Genomic DNA, 19,381 nt, shown 5'->3' with positions numbered 1-19,381 from the left:
AAGAGAAGAGGAGTGTCCAAAAAGGCAGAGAGACACTGGGCACTGAGAGGAACGAACTGATTTTTGTTTCAGGTCCCTCGTGTCTGAGGGCAAATTGTTTGGCAACTGTGGGCTAAGAGAACATCCAGGCATACATGTTCTACATATTGAATGTACAAACGTGTTGAGAATAGACTGGAGGGTAGACACAGACAAAAGAGATAGTGTGAAGGCCAACTACAATAATCTAGACAAGAGACGAGGAGAATTTGGCCAAGAAGACAGAAGTACAAGTGGGGAGAAGTGGTCAAATCCTGAATATATTTTGAGAATACTGCTGATAAGGTTTGCTAAGGTGTCGGATATGAAGTATGAGAGACAGGAGTCAAGGATGACTACAAGATTTTTGGCCTGAGCAACTGGAAGTTTGCAGTTGCCATTAACAAAGATGGGGAAGACTGAGAGGAATGGGGAGGGGAGGGGGAAATAAGCTTGAGGTGCCTGTTTTACATCAATAGGAAATATAATACATTTACCTGAAAATATTTGACTTGGGGATTGGTTTAATTAATGGATGATGGTTGATTGTGGATCCATCTTCACCCGTGTGTCTTTTTTTTTTTTTTAAGATTTTATTTATTTCTTTGAGAGAGAGATTGAGCATGCAAGCAGGGGGAGGAGCAGAGGAAGAGGGACAAGCAGACTCCGTACTGAGTGTAGAGCCCAACAATAAGAAAACAAATCAATTTAAAAATGGGCCTACAACCTTAATAGACACCTCACCAAAGAAGATACACAGATGGTAAATGGCCATATGAAAACATGCTCCATATTATATGTCATCAGAGAAAAGGAATGAGCTCCCACTGCACACTTAGTAGAATGAGCTCCCACTGCACACTTAGTGGAATGGACAAATCCCAAACACTGACAACACCAAATTTTGGCAAGGATGTGGAGTAACAGGAATACTCATTCATCGCTGGTGGTAATGCAAAATGGTATAGCCACTTTGGAAGACAGTTTGGCAGTTTTTTATAAAACGAAACATATGCTGGGGCACCTGGGTGGCTCAGTTGGTTAAGCATCTGCCTTCGGCTCAGGTCATGATCCCAGGGTTCCGGGATCGAGTCCCGCATCAGGCTCCCTGCTGTGCAGGGAGCCTGCTTCTCCCTCTCCCTCTGCCCCTCCTCCCTGTTTGTGTGTTCTCTCTCTCTCCCAAATAAATAAATAAAATCTAAGAAAAAAAACCCTAAACATATGCTTATCATGTGACCCAGTAATCATTTTCCTTGGTATTTACCCAAAGGCAATGAAAATTTATGTCCCCACAAAAACTTGCATACACCAGCTTTATTCATAATTGGCAAAATGTGGAAGCAATCAAGGTATCCTTCAGTAGGTGAATGGATAAACTGTAGTATATCCAGACAATGGAATATTATTTAGCACTAAAAGGAGATGAACTATCACACCATGAAAAGACGAGAAACCTTAAATGTATATCACTAAGTGAAAGAAGCCAATCTGAAAAAGCTATCTACTGTGTGATTCCAATTATATGATATCCTGGAAAAGACAAAACTACACAGTCAGTAAAAAGATCACTGCTTGCCAGGGGTTGGTGGAGTAGGGATGAACAGACATAGCACAGAGGAATTTTAGGGCAGTGAAAATACTCTGCATGATACTATAAAGATGGATACATGATACCATATATTTGCCCAAACTCATAGAATGTGCCACACCAAGAGTGAGCCCTAAGATAAACTATGGACTTTGGGTAATTATGGTGTGTCAGCGTAGGAATAGGTTTATCAACTGCAACAAATGTACCACTCTTCTGGGGAATGTTAATAATGAGAGAGGCTATGTGGGAAATCTCTGTATTGTCTCTTCAATTTTGCAGTGAACCTAAAACTGCTCTAAAAATTAAAGTCTTACACACACGTACACACACACACACCACACACAGTCCAGAGAGGCAAAACTTGAGACAGTATTTTTCCATATTTATTTAGCTTTCTTTTAGCTAAGTAAGCACAATTTGAAACAACTCACTAATTTTACAATTCTGCAGTTACAAACAATATCATAACATGCATGAATAATGCTCTAGATACTACTTTAACATAAGTTATGAATTGGTTTTGTGTTTAGCTACTGTTATGGGTAGCTACTGAGTTACCAAATACTCTACTGAAAAAGCTGAGTGAATTTTAATTGTAGTAAGTTATTAATCTTTACAAGTAAAAGAGAAATTCTGCTAAGAATGTGAGGATCAGGGGTTTTCCAAGTAAGAAGGAAAACTTAACTATGACAGGGTATAAACCTATATAAATTAAATCAATTGGCTAATCATATTTTTGAAGAGGTCCATAAGGCATTTGAGAATTCCTTAAATACCTTACATGTTATTATCATAATATTGTCAGTTATATCATTACAAGTTCACATAGTACAACATATTGTACATACTGAAAATTCCTTTTCCAAAGCTGGTCATATTTGAGCTGATTTCTACAAACTTGTAACTGCTAATCTGTGTAGGTGGCTCAGTGAGCTACTTAACAAAGCCGTGCTAAAAAGCCTGGAAATCTAATTTTGAGAGCCCAAAACCCCTACTTCCACTTCCAGTGACTAAAATGGAACATGAACATTCACTTCAATCGTAAAGTAAGTAATAACGGAAGCAGAACTCAGGAGAAGCACATGTGGGTCTCTTGGCCTAAACTCCCACTGTCAGCCTGCCAAACACTGAGTCTTAAATATTCAGCTCTACTGCCACTGGCTCTCAAAATCGTGTTCCTTTCCACAGCCTCTTCTGTGGACATCACAGCACTTAACACACTAAGCTGTAATCACCGGTTTTGTCTGACCCCTGTATTAGCATCTGAAGACAGACTGTTCTTTCTCACCTACATTTACTGATCATCGCATGTTAAATACTCAGCAAATGTTTGTTATATGGATAAATGTTTATTTCAGATGTCGTAACTAAATATCCCAGGTGTTGTAATTAAACATTGTAATAAGTATTTCATTGCTTAAAACTATGTTTAATATCATGCCAAAAATAAGAAAGAAAACTAGTCATCTCAGCCTACTTCTAACTTTCATCTTTGTGTTCATTTATATTCATGCACAGGGTGTTACTATACACTGGCACAATGTAGGATCAGCTTCAGTACCTTACTCTTCATTCACATTCACTATTGTTAGTGTAGATCAGCACAATCCCTAAAGAAATGTGTCTAATGAAATGATATATATCAGTAATGCTAACATTGAGCTATTAAAATAAATTTTCTCATCTCAGCTTATCTGTCTCTACTTTCAAATCAGGATTTCTTCATGATAAAAGCCAGGCCTAATCACTTTTTAATTCTACCTTTCCTTTGGTACAATATACAAACCATAAAACAACAATTTCCACCAGTTTTTAATACATTACTATAACCATTTTATGTTTCTTCCCCATTTATGTTCTTACAGGTAAAATGGCATTACAGTGAATTCTCCTGGATTGCCAAATTGCTTGTTCTTGTAAATTCACCATTAGAATTTACCTTATGTATATTAATTATATAGCTTTAAGGAACAATTTATCACAAAAATGTCAGGCTTCAAGAAGTGAAAACCAGCATCTGAAATCTGAGTAAAAAGTGACACATACACAACTCTTTCCATCAACAACAGAAATCACTATGTAGTATGGTACTCTTCATTTTGAAATTTTGTGTGTAAATTTATATAACTGTCAAGAAATGGTTAATTTCTTTTTCCCCTTCACAGTAACAAAGGCTCCAATAAAGTAGTTTCTATACCAGTTTATTCTTCATGAGTAAGTCACTATTATAATAGACTATGGAGAAATGAAAATATTTAAACTTTGAAAAAAAATAGCCCTTCCTGATTAATGGGATTTGTTTTAATGGGATTTTACCTATAGTATCTTACACCTTAAATGAGTAACCATTAAAACAAAGAAGTCAATGACGAAGTATCCATGGGACTGTATCACATATCTCAGGAAACAGACATTCAGAAAAGATTTAAGGCTAGCCAGGAATAGCCTCTCATAAAACCTAACGAACCTTACAACTGTAATCAGACTTCAAAAGGACCAAAATATTAGTTTATGTTGAGCCAAGATTAGGAGAATCTTCCACTGTTGACATTTTCATGTTCTTAGTTTTTCAATCAAACAATCGGCCTGTAATTTTGAAAACACAACGTATTTTTAAATTCTAGTTATTAGAGCCTATATGAAATAATTCTACTGGCATCCCTATTATATTAAGTCGAAGCAGAAGAGCTGGATATTACATATTCTGTTCCTAAAATATATCTTATAAAAAATTTCTCAATATAATAGTTTTATAAACTATAGTAAAGGTATTCCACATTGTATATACATAGGCAGATTTTTATCCACATTGCATTAAAAAGCTTCAATAAGAAAAGGAAAATAAATATAATACTAACATTTTACAAAGTAAACTAGATGTGGAGGAACCTTAAATGCATATTACTAAGTGAAAGAAGCCAATCTGAAAAGGCTACATGCTGTATTGTTCCAACCATATGACATTCTGGAAAAGGCAAAACTGTGGAGGCATTAAAGAGATCAGTGGTTACCAGGAATTAAGGAAGAAGGAGACGTGACTAGGTAAAGCACAGAGGATTTTATTATACTATAATGTTGGATACATGTTACTACACATTTGTCCAAACCGATAAAATACAGAACACCAAGAATAAACCCTAGTGTGAATCATGAACTTTGGGTAAAAATGATGTGTTACTGTAATTTCATGGATTATAACAAACGTTATCACTGTGGTGTAGGATGTCCATAGTGGGAGACAGTGAGTGTATGGGTGATAGAGGGTATATGGGAACTCTCTGTACTCTCCATTCAATCTTGCTGTGAGCCTAAAAGTGCCCTAAAAAATAAAATCTATTAAAAAAATTAAAAAGTAAACCAAAGTCTTCTAGTTATTATTTCAAATACTTTTCTCTATCTGAAACTTTATATAAGAGATTTTGAAATAAATCTTAGTATCTTTTTTTTTTTAAGATTTTTTTTATTTATTTATTTGAGAGAGAGAGAATGAGAGAGAGAGCACATGAGAGGGGGGAGGGTCAGAGGGAGAAGCAGACTCCCCGCCGAGCAGGGAGCCCGATGCGGGACTCGATCCAGGGACTCCAGGATCATGACCTGAGCCGAAGGCAGTTGCCTAACCAACTGAGCCACCCAGGCGCCCTAAATCTTAGTATCTTTATCTTGATTTTTTTCAAAGTCTCATAATATATGCTGACAGATCTAAGGAGAGTTCAGATTCACAGAATGAACCATTAACAGATCTTATAACTTTGTTCATTCATTTTTTTTTCTAACTAAAAAGTCATGTAAGGAAATACAGTTAAAAATATTACAAAAGGGCGCCTGGGTGGCTCAGTCGTTAAGCGTCTGCCTTTGGCTCAGGTCATGATCCCAGGGTCCTGGGATCGAGCCCCGCATCGGGCTCCCTGCTCAGCGGGAAGCCTGCTTCTCCTTCTCCCACTCCCCCTGCTTGTGTTCCCTCTCTTGCTGTGTCTCTCTCTGTCAAATAAATAAATAAAATCTTTAAAAAAAAAAAAAATTACAAAAAAATGTATTTTTCCTTACTTTATTATAAAAGCATGGAGCATGTAGAAAATTAGAAATACAAATAAATACAAAAAAAATTAGAAATACAAATTCTAATTCTTATTAGAATACAAATAAGAAAATTAGAAATACAAAGGAAATCCCTTTTTTAATCACATTGATTTTTTAAAGAGACCACACCAACTGCCCTATCGAATACTAATTTTTATTTAGAACACACACACATAAATATCTTAAATTATTTTTAAATTAAATAAAATCATCTGGACAAGTTGAAGAGAGGGATACTAAGTTTGAAATATGAAGTTTCTAGAAATCATGCTTTTTAATTTCTTGGGTACCATGACTATAATAATGATATGCATTAACAGCAATTATTTAATTTGTAATTCAGTGATTATTTTAAAATAGCAACTATAAGTCTCCTTACCCTCATGGACACATAGGGACTGGTAAATTACTAGGCAAGTGGCCCTGGAAGGACAGTCACTTAATAACCAAGGCTTGACTGTCAGGCAACAGGCCTGTAATCAGCTTGAATTCTATTCTACTTTTGCCCTAGCAAAGCGGAATTCTGTAATTTTTTAGGCTCAATGGCTTCAACCTCAGATCTGACAGTTAATGTTACCAAGGCAGCCCTTTTCTAAACTAGAAAATTACAGAAATTCAATTTCTACAATAATGTTGGGAATGATAACAGAGGCAGGAGGTAATATTTACTAGTACTTACTATTTGCAAGGTACAGTTTTAAGTGCTTTATATGTAAATTATGTTATCAATCCTCTTATCAACCCTACAGGTGGGCAGTATTCCTTATAGGCAGGTAATAGATAAAGAATTTGGTCCTTAAAACATTTAAGATACTTGCACATGGGACCTCAAGTAACTGAGCCACAATTTCAATGTAGATCGGACTCTGGGTTCTGAACTGCTAATTCCATGGTTCTTCTATATCATATCCTCTGCTTACAATGGAAAGACATAGCCATAACTTCTCTTCCTACAGATCTGATACCCTGGAAAATCCCTTAAACTAAAAATATTACTTTGGGGCGCCTGGGTGGCTCAGTTGGTTAAGCGACTGCCTTCGGCTCAGGTCATGATCCTGGAGTCCCGGGATCGAGTCCCGCATCCGGCTCCCTGCTCAGCAGGGGGTCTGCTTCTCCCTCTGCCCTCTTCCCTCTCGTGCTCTCAGTCTCTCATTCTCTCTCTCTCAAATAAATAAATAAAATCTTTAAAAAAAATATATATATTACTTTGGATATGTGTGAGCAGTACATTAAAAGAGAGGATCAAGCCTATGAGAGCTGTTAAGTGCCTACTGTTGCCAAGAAAAGAACTATAACAAAAAGACAAATATTTTAAATACTTTTGTATGCTGCTACTATAATAATAACACTTACTGTGATAAACCAATAGGAATTCACTCTATAGACCAATTTTGATAAGAAGCCAAGTTGATCGACAGGCGCCAGCACATGAAGGTGCAAGTGGGAGATGGAACAGAATGGTGGCATGTGGAAACCCATTCTAAAACAGAAAGGTTACAGATAGTTGGCAAGTCAGTTCTACAAGAGTTTAAAGCTATTTTTTCATGTTAAAACACATAACCATTAAAGATATCCAAAACAGGTTACCTAGGGTAGACAGACTGCCACTCAAACATCACTTTTACCGCTTTCTTTATACACTTCTCAGTATTCACACACTTTCTCCTCTTTTCGTGCTGAAGTTCACAGTAACAAACTCTTCATCAAGGAAGGGCTTAAGAGCGTATAATGTCTCAGTAAAACCTTTATCAATTCTGAGTTGGCATTATGTTTTATCACCTCAGTCCTTATCAATTTTAACCTTTAATTCTCCAAAGATATGGCTCTGCAATGAATCCTTTAAAAAATTACAGGGCACTCCTGGGACCTTTAACTTTTAGACTGTACAGCTGAGGCATAAAGATGTTGGTTGTGTACTATGTTTGGCATAAATTCCACCCTTTTCTTTAAAAAAAAATTACATGACACTCAAGTAGAAGGGTTCCTTTATTCCAAGACATAGCCAGTAGATGGTGTGCCTTCTCCTTTAATAAAGTAGTCATTTCCTTACCAACCCATCTTTCCATAGTGAGATTATTTATATCATTATTAAAAAAAACTTTATCATCACTCGAATTTCTTGCTTTATAATGAAAATACGTTAGATAATAATCATAATTATCTGCTTTATAAAACATTTATAAGAGAATTCCTTTGACTACTAACAAATTTCTACTAAGAAATTTTTTAAATATGATTCTCTCTCTTAAAAATCAGTTTACAGTTTTGTAAGTCCACTTAGAAATTCTGAGTGGAGCAAGGCACACTTGTAACAATAATCCAAGCCTAAAGCCTAGAAATATTTGCCTCCTCAAACTAGAAGTGAGTCTCAATTAAAAAAAAAAAAAAAAAGACTACAGTGAGAGGAAGTGTAAGGGGGTGTAGGAGAAGTGGTCTATTGCAGCAACACAGGACTGACAATGGAGAGTCAGAAACACGACACATATTGAAAAGCTTCCACCACTGCCTAGAAAAAAGAGACTGAGTTTTCATTCTGTGAAACAGGAGTCATGTAATACAGATTCTGTATTACATGTGTAACAATAACACAAAGTGTTACAAAGTAACACTTCTAACTTCTAAAAGTTAGAAGCAACTCAAAGGTTCATTCAACCCTTTCATTTCAAAGATGGGGAAGCCAAGATCCAAAAAGTAGGAGACTTTCCAAGGTCACAAAGTCAGGCAGTGACAGAGCGAGGATTGAGACTCTTGGTCCAACGTCCATTCTTCTAATAAGCACTCCTCTGACTGGGAAGGGAATGTACTGCTTTTGGCCAAAGGGTCTCAAATACCATCTGTTCCTTATCACTATCACCCTTGAATAGCGCTTCACAGTTTTCAGAGGATTTTCACACACACAATCTTATTTGAACTGGTAAGTAGGCAGAGCAGGTATTATCTCGGAGAGGTTAAATGCCTCAAATATCATAGCCAGTATGAGCCCAGTACTCAGCAAGTAGCATGGACAGCGTTAGAGCTTAGGTCTCTTTGAATTCCAGTTCAGATGTTAGAAGTAATCTCTGATCTACCTGTCTCAGCAAGCCTTTGGTCACACAAGGCAAAGTCAGAAGTCTTTTAAAAAGGAAAAAACACTATTTAGATTAAGCAAAAGAGTTGCCACATTGAACATTATATGCTTTTTTGCTCAAACGTTGGCAAATGCCAGAGATCAGTTCAGTAGGCAACGAATTCAAGTTAATTTCCCACTAGAACGATAATACTATATTTTTAAATCACATAAAATCAAATAGTTTCTAAAGAAATTTAATTTACACACAATTTTTTTTTAAAGATTTTATTTATTTATTCGACAGAGAGAGAGAATGCGAGAGAGGGAACACAAGCAGGGGGAGTGGGAGAGGGAGAAGCAGGCTTCCCGCGGAGCAGGGAGCCTGATGCGGGGCTCGATCCCAGGACCCTGGGATCATGACCTGAGCCAAAGGCAGACGCTTAACGACTGAGCCACCCAGGCGCCCCTACACACAATTTTTATAGAAATGGACATATTGAACAAAGAAAGGTGGACTTGTAACTATTTTACCTACCCGCTGCTTAAACAGACTTGTCTGCCCAAACTCCAAGTGGTGATTATTAGATGCTGAGACATGAGAGGAAGAAGTTTTATTTATTAAATTTGTACTACCAATGAACAATGTATGCTCACTTTCAGGAAAACTGTATTTAAGCTACCTCTGCTTTCATTTCCCAGGAAGGAACGACATTTCAGAAAAACTAACTACACATATTAGTTTCTATCTGGAAGTATACATACCTCGCATTTTTGAAGTCAGTGAAATTATTCCTTTCAAGAATGGTTTTTCCAACAGTTACCATGCTCTCAACTATAAAACAGGAAAGAAACTACATTATACTGTAGGAGACATTACTAAATTGTAATTAGTTTTAACTTTTAGGATCCTAATCAAAAGTCGTATTCAATGGGTAAATATTTAAAGACCTGTTTAATAGTTCTAAGTTACTGAGAAGTTTGCTCATCAAAACTGAAATGAAGTATCAACTTATCAAAGTACAGTGTATAGGCTGACTTTGAACAGCTGTTGAGGAGTACTATTAAGTGACTACTGAGGACATCTGATCCTACTGAGGTCTAATTCTAATCATAAGGAGACCAAGTAAGAAACAAAAACATGTTTGAACTAAGAAGACATGCAGGAAAACTGAATTTGTCTTTCAACCCAAATTAAAGATATGATAGCCTTTCATGTCAGCCTACCTCTGACTAGCTAGATGTTCATATAATTGTTTTGGCTTCTGAACTCTATCTGCCTTAGTGTCTTTATTGTCTTGGTGCTTTATGGCCTTCAGATAGGAATACACTTCCCCATGAGAAAAAATTTGGTAACCTGCAATCTCCAAAGCACAATGCCAAAATTTAGACCTCTTTTGTTTCTGAATGGTGTAACCAAGTATTTGGAAGGGGGAAAAATGAGAGAATCTACAGAAGATGGTTGTTACAAAAGAGGCTCATAAAATTGTTGTGAATGTTTACTTCTCTAAGTCAGGCTTGAGCCAGGAGGACGACAGACTTCCATGACAAAGTCGGTACCATATTGTCTAAAAAAAACTCAAGTTACTTCAAGCAAGACTGTATCTTGTTTTCTTTTAAAATACTCCCAAGATCCCAGACATGGAAGAAAATGTTTTCTCTTAATTTCTTTAAAAGACATATGACTGCTTAAAGCAATAATTTTAACAGTACCAAGATATTATAATGTAGATGTAATATATATGACAACAATAACACAAAGTGTTACAAAGGTTATCACATTTTTCATGAATTGATATAATGTTAATTCTAATTAGGCTATGATAATTACACAGTGAGTATTTTAGTCTCTCTAGAGCAACCGTTTTTTTAAAAAAAATGTGAAGAGGAATACATAAAAAGGCAAGAAATAAATTAAAATAGAATAACAAAAAATATATTTGAACAACCACAAGGCAGGAAAGAGAGCAATAACAACAAAAAATGGGACAAGCAGAAAACAAATGGCAAGATAGTACACCTAAATCGAACTGCATCAATAATTATATTAAAGATTTACGAACTAAACACTCCAATTAAAAATCAGAGATTTTCACACTACATTTAAAAAATAATAATTAATACGCAAGACGCAGCTATATTGCTATCTTCAAGTCTTTAAATATTAATATTCAATTTGGTTGAAAGTATAGAAAAAGATACCCAATGTAGACAGTAAGTAACAAGAAAAAGTAGTTAAATTTATGTCATACAAAATAGGCTCAAGAAGTATTTCCAGAGATAAAGAGGGACATTTTACAATGATAAAAAAGGATCAATTCATTGAGAAGGCATGACAATCATAATTATGTATTCACTTAAAATCAGATTCAAAATACATGGAGCAAAACCTATTGTCTCCTTTCTATCTCACTGTTATCTATTCTATTATTTCTTTCCTTATACTTACTTTGGTCTGATTCACTTGCCTCTTTCTAGCATCCTAAAATAGAAATTTAGTTCATTGGTTTTAAACATCCTCTTCTAACATAAACATATACAGCTATAAATTTCCCTGTAGGTATTGCTTTGGCTACATTCCACAAATCTTGATATGTTGTATTTTTGCTATCAATTCTTTATTGTTGTCTTTGGCTTATTTATTTGGAAATTATTTAAAAGTGTGTTAATTTAAAAATATTTAGTGCAATTCTAGATTTTATTATTTTTCTACTTTAATTCCACTGTCATCAGAGAACATAGGTTATAAGATTTCAATAAGCTGAAATGTATTTAGACTTACAGAATATGGTCTATCTTGGTGAACATGTGCTCTTAACAAAATGTGTACTTTATTGTTAGGGGGAGTTCTAAAAATATCAATTATAATCACCATGCTTGATAGTGTTATTTAGCTCTTCCACATTCTTATTATTTTCCCAACTTCATAGATTGTATATAAATATTAACTGCAAGAGCATTTAAACTTTTATTACAGAAATATTAAGACATAAACAAAATCACAAATACCCATCATGCTGCTTCAAAATTGGTTAACATTTTATTTGCAACAGTTATAAAAACTTCCAATAAAACAGAATGCTAGAAAAAGAAAACCAAGCATGAACATATTTCTCCCTCCTTAAAAAAGCATTATAAAAAGGAAATACTTAAGGCATGGTGGCTGCTGTTTGACGCTAAATGTTGCAAAAATATTGACCTTTATCTGCTGGAATAAATATGAAATGTACTCACAGAAGTTCAGATGACTAAGGAATTTTGCAATATTGAGAAGAAACAGTTTAAAAACTGGTAATTCAATAGTCTAAATACTAACGAACTACACTTCAAAGTTTTCCATCGAAGATATTTCTTATTCATCTCCAAAAAATCTGGCCCAATCTATCTATCTTGTCAGCTATTTAATTTTTAACCAAACTAATCCCAGACCCTGAAGACAAAGGCTATGAAAGCAGATATGAAGTGAACTTAGAAATGTCTTAGGAAATGATAACTGGTAAGTCACAGAAATCACGAGTAGGAAAATACAGGATAATCCTGTAAGAGACAAGATTCAGAAGCCAAAAGGTCATTGCTAAAATTCTCTCACCAAACTTTGGTGTTAGTTCATCTACACAAGAAACTTACAGGGCAGGTACCAATATGGTCTCATTTTATATAGCACCTTCCATTTTCAGAGTCAAGGAAAGCCATCATTTAAAAAAACATAAAGAGGCATTATCTTTTAGAGATTTTAAAGATTAAATAACATGATGTCTGGAATTTGCTTTAAATCCACTGTGGGAGAATGTTAACAGATGAAAAAGATTGGCCACAAGTCAATAAATGTGGAGCTTGGGTGATGAACACATGGAGATTACACTATTTTCTTTATTTTTGTATATATTTGAAATTTTTCATTACAGAAGTTTCACAAATGCTCCTCTTTCATTAACACCTGGCTAGACTTTTTCTTTTTAATTGTCACTGCTATCACTGATGCCAATTCAGGATGACATAACCATGAGGAATACTGCTATCATCTTACCCAGTTCTATGTGATCTTTCTTTAGCTCTCTACAGTTTCCAAGATGCTTCTTTGGCACCACAAGATAATGATGAGGTGCTGCTGGTCTGATATCTTTGAAGCAAACTAGGTCTTCATTCTGAAGGAAAAAAACATATCATTTGTTAGTGAATCTTTTAAAAAGAATTTCCTAATGCTGTTCTGATCTGTCTTAAACACCATAAATCTCAGTCTGATAGGCAAATGGTACTTATGTTACAACTAACCCCAGCTGGGCAATTTTGTGATTATGCATTAAGTTCATAAAGACAAGCTTTAGCATCCTTCATGAGATGCTCATTTGCTCCAGAAAATGAAGACTTATATAAAGCTAGTTTCAGGAAAACAATTCTCAATGAAGTTCAATAAAACTTTATTACCAAAGGGGTGCCTGGGTGGTACACTGGATTAAGTGTCCCACTCTTGGTTTTGGCTCAGATCATGATCTCAGGGTCGTGATCTCAGGGTTGTGAGACAGAGCCCCATGTCCAGTTTCATGCTCAGTGGGGAGTCTGCTTGAGATCCTCTCTCCTTCTCCCTCTGCCCCTCCCACTTGTGCTCACTCTCTCTCTCTCTCAAATAAACAAATAAATCTTTAAAAAACAAAACAAAAAACTTCATTACCAACAATCCCAGGGTTTTTTTTTTTATTTCTTTATATATTTCTCCATCTCTACCTATATAAGGGTTTTTCACTCTTAATATGTACTTTTAAAGGTCTGACTACAGAAACATAACAAGATTGATAAATTCTTTTTTACATTTAATTTTTTTCCAAAGTCGCATGTTATACAACTATAATAGGAAAATCACCTAGCATCTACATATCCAGAGGTTACCTTTTTAAACATTTTTTACAGCAGTTATACACAAATACTTTTTTGTTCTGTTTACAGCATTAAAAAGTCTTTGAAATGCTAAGACAAACTCCAGTATATTGCACTAAATGTCCAATCCATTATACTAGTTTCCTGATTTACATACTCCACATACTTAGGTAAGGAAAAAAGAAAAGAAATGAAAAAGGGAGTCTTTCAACCTACTGACATTTGAGTTTTAAGCTTTTCCAAAAGGAAAATCAATATTCCCTAAATATCCTTATTCAATATCTTATATAAAAATTTTTTCAATGACTAAAAGACACATGAAAAGATGCTCAACACCACTCATCATCAGAGAAATGCAAATCAAAACCACAATGATATGAAACTTCACACCAGTCCAATGGCTAGTATTAAAAACACAGGAAATACGTGTTGGCATGAATGGGGAGAAAAGGGAACCCTCTTGCACTGTTGGTGGGAATGCAAACTAGTGCAGCCACTATGGAAAACAGTATGGAGGTTCCTCAAAAATTAAAAACAGAAATACCATATAATCCCCCAGTTCCACGACTGTGTATTTATTTACCCAAAGAAAATGAAAACACTAATTCCAAAAGACGTATGCACCCCTATGTTTAGTACAGCATTATTTACAATAGCCAAGACATGAAAGCAACCTGAGAATCCATCAATAGATCAATGAATAAAGGAGATATGATGTACATGTATAAGGAAATATTACTCAGTCATAAAAAATGATGAGCTCTTGCCATTTGTGACAACATGGATGGACCTAGAAGGTATTATACTAAGAACAAACTGGTAGCTGCTAGAAGGAACGTTGGGGAGGGGGGGGCAAAACAGGTGAAGGAAAACCTATGCATTTTAGTTAGCCAATGCAATGACAGAATTAGATTTCCATTAAGCTTTCTAAAATATTGAAATTGGCCCTCTGATGTTACTCTCTCTCCTATTGCTACTACTGAACTAGCCATTATTTAGACTCTTCATTTTAAGACAGACTTTCTCCTATTCCGAAGATACAATGACAAAAAATATGAAATGATGCATGTACAAAGCTATCCTTTGCGCATGATTTGTAATAGCAAAAAAAAAACAAACAAACCCAAGAGTCCATAATTCAACTAGGAGACCAGCTGAATAAATTATAGCAAATCCATACAATGAAGTAATATGTAGCTTCAAAAAGGAATGAAAAAGATCTTTATATACTTATAAAATCATTTCTGAAATACACTTCGAAGTTAAAAAAAATAAAACAAGGAGCAGGAGAGTGGTAAGGCCATCTTTTGTGTAAGAAAGGGGAGTACAAATACAAACGTATACATACATATTCTCACAATGGAAGGCTAAACCAAATATATATTTTTTAGTTTCTTGTGAGGGAAGAGGAACAGGGTAAAGATGATAAGAGAACGGAAGCTAGACTTTTCCAAATGTACTTAGCTTTATAATTTTGACTTTAAAAAAACATGAATATTTAACACCCTTTTGGACTTAAAAACAATCCCTAAAAATTGAAAACAAACAGAAACAAACCTAACCTAATATGTCACCTTGATAACATAACCATACAAAGAAATTTCTTTTAAAAAAAAAATTTTATTTATTTGAGAGAGACAGAGAGAACTAGAGCGCACAAGAGAGAGCACACGAGTGGGAGGGTGGGGCAGAGGGACAGGGAGCAGCAGATTCCCCGCTGAGCAGGAAGCCCAAGTAGGGAGGATCTCAGGACCCAGGAACCAGAGCTGAAGGCAGACACTTAACCAACTGAGCCACTCAGGTACCCCCAAAGAAAAGATATTTCAAGTGACTTTTAAACACAGAATTTTGACTATCCATCCCTAATGACAACCACTAAATGAGAACTTTTCATTTACGCTTTCAACACAGATCACAAGCAAGCTTCTCAAGTGTGGGACATGCCATATTTATCCTTGAACTACAAGTGAATAACACAGAAATTTGAAAGATTGTTTAATAAATAAAAGATGCTTAAATAGAAAGATAAAGCTACCAATGCTCCCTCCTCTACTCCTTAAAAAAAAAATGGTGTCATTATAGTTTTTACATACTTTTCCAGTAACAGAGATAGACTTTCCAAGATCTTTCAGTCTGTCCTTGCAAAACACCTTCTTAAAGTTGGAATTATGGCCACTGTTTGATTTTAACAGTGTTTCTCAGCCGTTTTTCATTACCATCCCCCCTAAGGCAACTTTTTAGATTTTTTTTTCCTAATTGCCCCCCTCCGCTGATATTTTAATACCACAGCCAAATTGTACATGTGTTTATATCCTAAGTACTATACGTGTATTTTATATATATAAACTTTTTTTGCCCCTGCCCCTGTCCCAGGCAAGAGCATCAATTTTTACCCCTTTTGAGAATGCATGTATTTGACAAACAGCTAGTCCATCTTAACTTCATTATCACCACTGAATCCAAGCATCTGGGCTTAGCATCCATTAAATACGACAAATAAATTGTGGTGAACAGGGTAGGTGGGCACTCAACCTCCATTTCAAATACTTCTGTGTCTTTAGTACCACAGAAATTTAAAAAGCCAAAACCCCAGATGGAATTCAGATCTTGCCAACTAGATGTATTTCAGACTTAGGCGCTTTGATAAGCTAACCTGAGAAAAAGCCATCTTTCTGCAGCTTCCGCTAGTTCCAGCAGGCAAACATGGTCAGCTCTAAGACTACCGAGATTCTCTTTCCTTTCTTCCCTACCCCCATTCCATTGTCTAGTCAATAGCATCATGCAAGTCAAGAGACAGACATGAGACATTCATTTTTTTGGCACCATGGCCCACCTGCGCAGACCCAGCAGTATAGTATAGCCCTGAAGCTGTGTTATTGGTCAAAGGGGAGTAGAAATATGTAGGTGCTATGCGCATTTAGCACCCAGAGGTCAGAAATGGGAAACATCCTACAACAGGTGGAACAGCTCTGCACAACAAAGCAGAATCCAACCCCAAACGCCAAAAGTACTCCCACTGGAAACACTGCTCAACAGTGGCGATCACACTGCTTCGTCACCTCTGAGTCACAGCTACAGAGACATCTTCCTGAAGTCTTAAGTTCTAGTGGCAGTCACCTGACTCCTACCTTCCTGGCTGTGGCAGAGGAAACAGGTCCTCAGTGTGCAAGTGATGTTCTGGATGTCATTTTTTTTTTTAAGATTTTTATTTATTTGTTTGACAGAGAGTAAGCACAAGCAGGCGGAGCGGCAGGCAGAGGGAGACGGAGACAGAGGGAGAAAGAGAAACCAACTCCCCGCTGAGCAGGAAGCCCGATGCAGGACTCGATCCCAGGACCCCGGGATCATGACCTGAGCCGAAGGCAGACACTTAACGACTGAGCCACCCAGGGACCCCCCTGGAAGTCATTCTTGAAGGCTTTTCCTTCAGCCCTTGCAACTTTTTTAGCAAATAATTCCCTACATTAGATCAATTTCTGCTTTAAATAGTGAGTTTTTCTTTCTGCAACTAACCCCTGACTGATAGCTAAAGCAAATAAAAATAAGTAACATTTGAAAGAACATTTCAGTACCACACCATCTGAAGTGTAGGGCAAATTTGGTTAAGAAGAGGGAGGACATTAAAGTTAAACTAGTATTTCCTCAGTGTGGCCTCAAGCAAGGTGAAAATAAACACCTAGCCTGGTATTTCTCAACCATGTTTTCACTGTCACCCCTCTGAGGACATTCTTAAGACTTTTTTCCTGATTCCACTCTCATGATATTTTAATACCGCAGACATACTCTTTATCTGTTTATGTCCACTATGTTTACCTTTGCCTCACACAAAAAGAGTAAGATACTGTCACCCCCAAAGCAACTTTTATCCCCCTCTGAGAATGCATGGCTAGTATTTGCTTAGTTTCAACTCTGCAGTATACAACAAAAATACTATATGGATGCTTATGGAGTGAGGAATCTTCTCTAGCTTTTGTCAGAAAGATTTCCCAGACTAAACCCACATGATGCTGATAACTCCAATTATTCCAAATCAAACTTTCTCCTCTGGACTTAATTATAAGTCTACCCTACTTTATATAAACCCAATAGTTTCTAAATATTTACAATAAACATATATGAATGACTATAAGAATAAACTATATATATAATGCAAAATACACAAATTAAAGATTAGTTTCTCTTTTTAAAAAGATAAATCTTTAACCTTTAATTGGTGAGTTCTTATATATGAAATCATCTTAGATTCAATTTTAAAAAGATCTGCAACTTGGGGTGCCTGGGTGGCTCAGTCATTAAGCGTCTGCCTTCGGCTCAGGTCATGATCCCAGGGTCCTGGGATCGAGCCCCCATCGGGCTCCCTACTCTGCGGGAAGCCTGCTTCTCCCTCTCCCACTCCCTATGCTTGTGTTCCCTCTCTTGCTGTGTCTCTCTCTGTTAAATAAATAAATAAAATCTTTAAAAAAAAAAAAAAAGATCTGCAACTTTTTGAGGCACTGTTGTACAAGCATGTGCATCTTGCTTATGTTCTGCATTATATGGACTACTGTATATATTCATCCTGCGCCACCTATGTAGGATATAAATTAGTTAAAAATATTGAATGTGTCTAATTTCCTCTATAAAAATGTTCCAGGCTTTTCACATAGTTCACTCTGAGAATGTTCTTCAAAGAGAAAAAATCCTGACCTTTGGCCTGGAAAAAACTGGGATAGAAGTCTGGAACATCCCACCCCCTCTCAGGGGTGACTATTTAATTATTTTTTTTCCCTAAGATTTTATTTATTTGAGAGAGAGACAAAGAAAGATCACAATCAGGGGGTAAGGGCAGAGGGAGAAGGAGACTCCCAGCTGAGCAACGAGCCCAATGAGGGACTCGACCCCAGAACCCTGAGATCATGACCTGAGCTGAAAGCAGATACTTAACAGACTGAGCCACCCAGGTGCCCCCCTCCGTGACTATTTTTAGACAAAACTTTTTACACTACTAGTACCTATTATTTACTACTTTTCCTCAACATTGGTACTGGAGTATGCAAAATTTAAAAGCAGTTTCTAGACATCTAAGAAATATCGAATTCTGTGAAGCTAAAAAATTCACTTTACTTCTTGCTAGCCTAATTTTATATGTGGTGAAATCCTGACTCTATGGATCAGTTAAGCAGAGGCCTACTCTACAGACAAGTGATGTACTGCCCCTCTCCCGGTAGCTGCTTCCTGTCTTCACTCCTTCCCCTATTCAGCATAGATGTCAAGGTCTATCACTTCACTCCTCTCTCTAGCCATAAGTTCTTACCTTTGTTCCACTGCACCTCCAAAACACCCACAGGGCCAGACCCCAACCGTGGGATGACCCAATTGTTCACCACCTTGTCTAAAACTAGACTCTGGCTGCTGCTGGAGGGGTAAAAAAAAATCACACAGCTGAACAAAATACTGCAGGTGGTAGAACCACCTCACCGAGCACAGGGCACTGTAACCCGCTGCCTCCTCTGTATTCAGTCCACCCTTCAGATTATAAGATCTGAACAGTGACTATCCTTTATCTTATTCACCAATGAATCTCCAACACCAGATGCTTAGAACAGATCCAATTCACTTTTAACAAATGAATTAACGATCACTAAACAAACACACACCCAGAATCTTTGGAGCTGATCCTCTCCAAAGCCTGTTTCTTTAAAGGCAAGTAGAACCAGTAGAAGAAAATGTGTACCAGGTATCTGTTTTCAAGTACCTGAGCAAAATCTTAGTGCCCTGAAAATGTGCATACATCCCAG

General features: G+C 36.4%; 1 protein-coding gene across 1 annotated transcript in view; it reads right to left on the bottom strand.

The window, feature by feature from the left end:
- Positions 1-1,970: 1,970 nt before the first annotated feature.
- The window catches only part of HINT3 (histidine triad nucleotide binding protein 3), a 17,954-nt gene continuing 543 nt past the window's right edge, over positions 1,971-19,381 (bottom strand). Inside the window, exons 2-5 of the mRNA XM_081828941.1 lie at positions 12,760-12,877; positions 9,498-9,567; positions 7,040-7,166; positions 1,971-4,195 (exon numbers count right to left, since the gene is read on the bottom strand). Of these exons, the coding sequence (XP_081685067.1) occupies positions 4,163-4,195; positions 7,040-7,166; positions 9,498-9,567; positions 12,760-12,877 (348 nt within the window). The 3' untranslated portion in view covers positions 1,971-4,162. The remainder of the gene's footprint in view (positions 4,196-7,039; positions 7,167-9,497; positions 9,568-12,759; positions 12,878-19,381) is intronic.

Source organism: Leptonychotes weddellii, chromosome 8, assembly GCF_054177405.1.
Source record: "Leptonychotes weddellii isolate Sample4059 chromosome 8, ASM5417740v2, whole genome shotgun sequence".
Classification (NCBI taxonomy): domain Eukaryota; kingdom Metazoa; phylum Chordata; class Mammalia; order Carnivora; family Phocidae; genus Leptonychotes; species Leptonychotes weddellii.
This window is presented reverse-complemented; position numbering and strand designations above follow the sequence as displayed.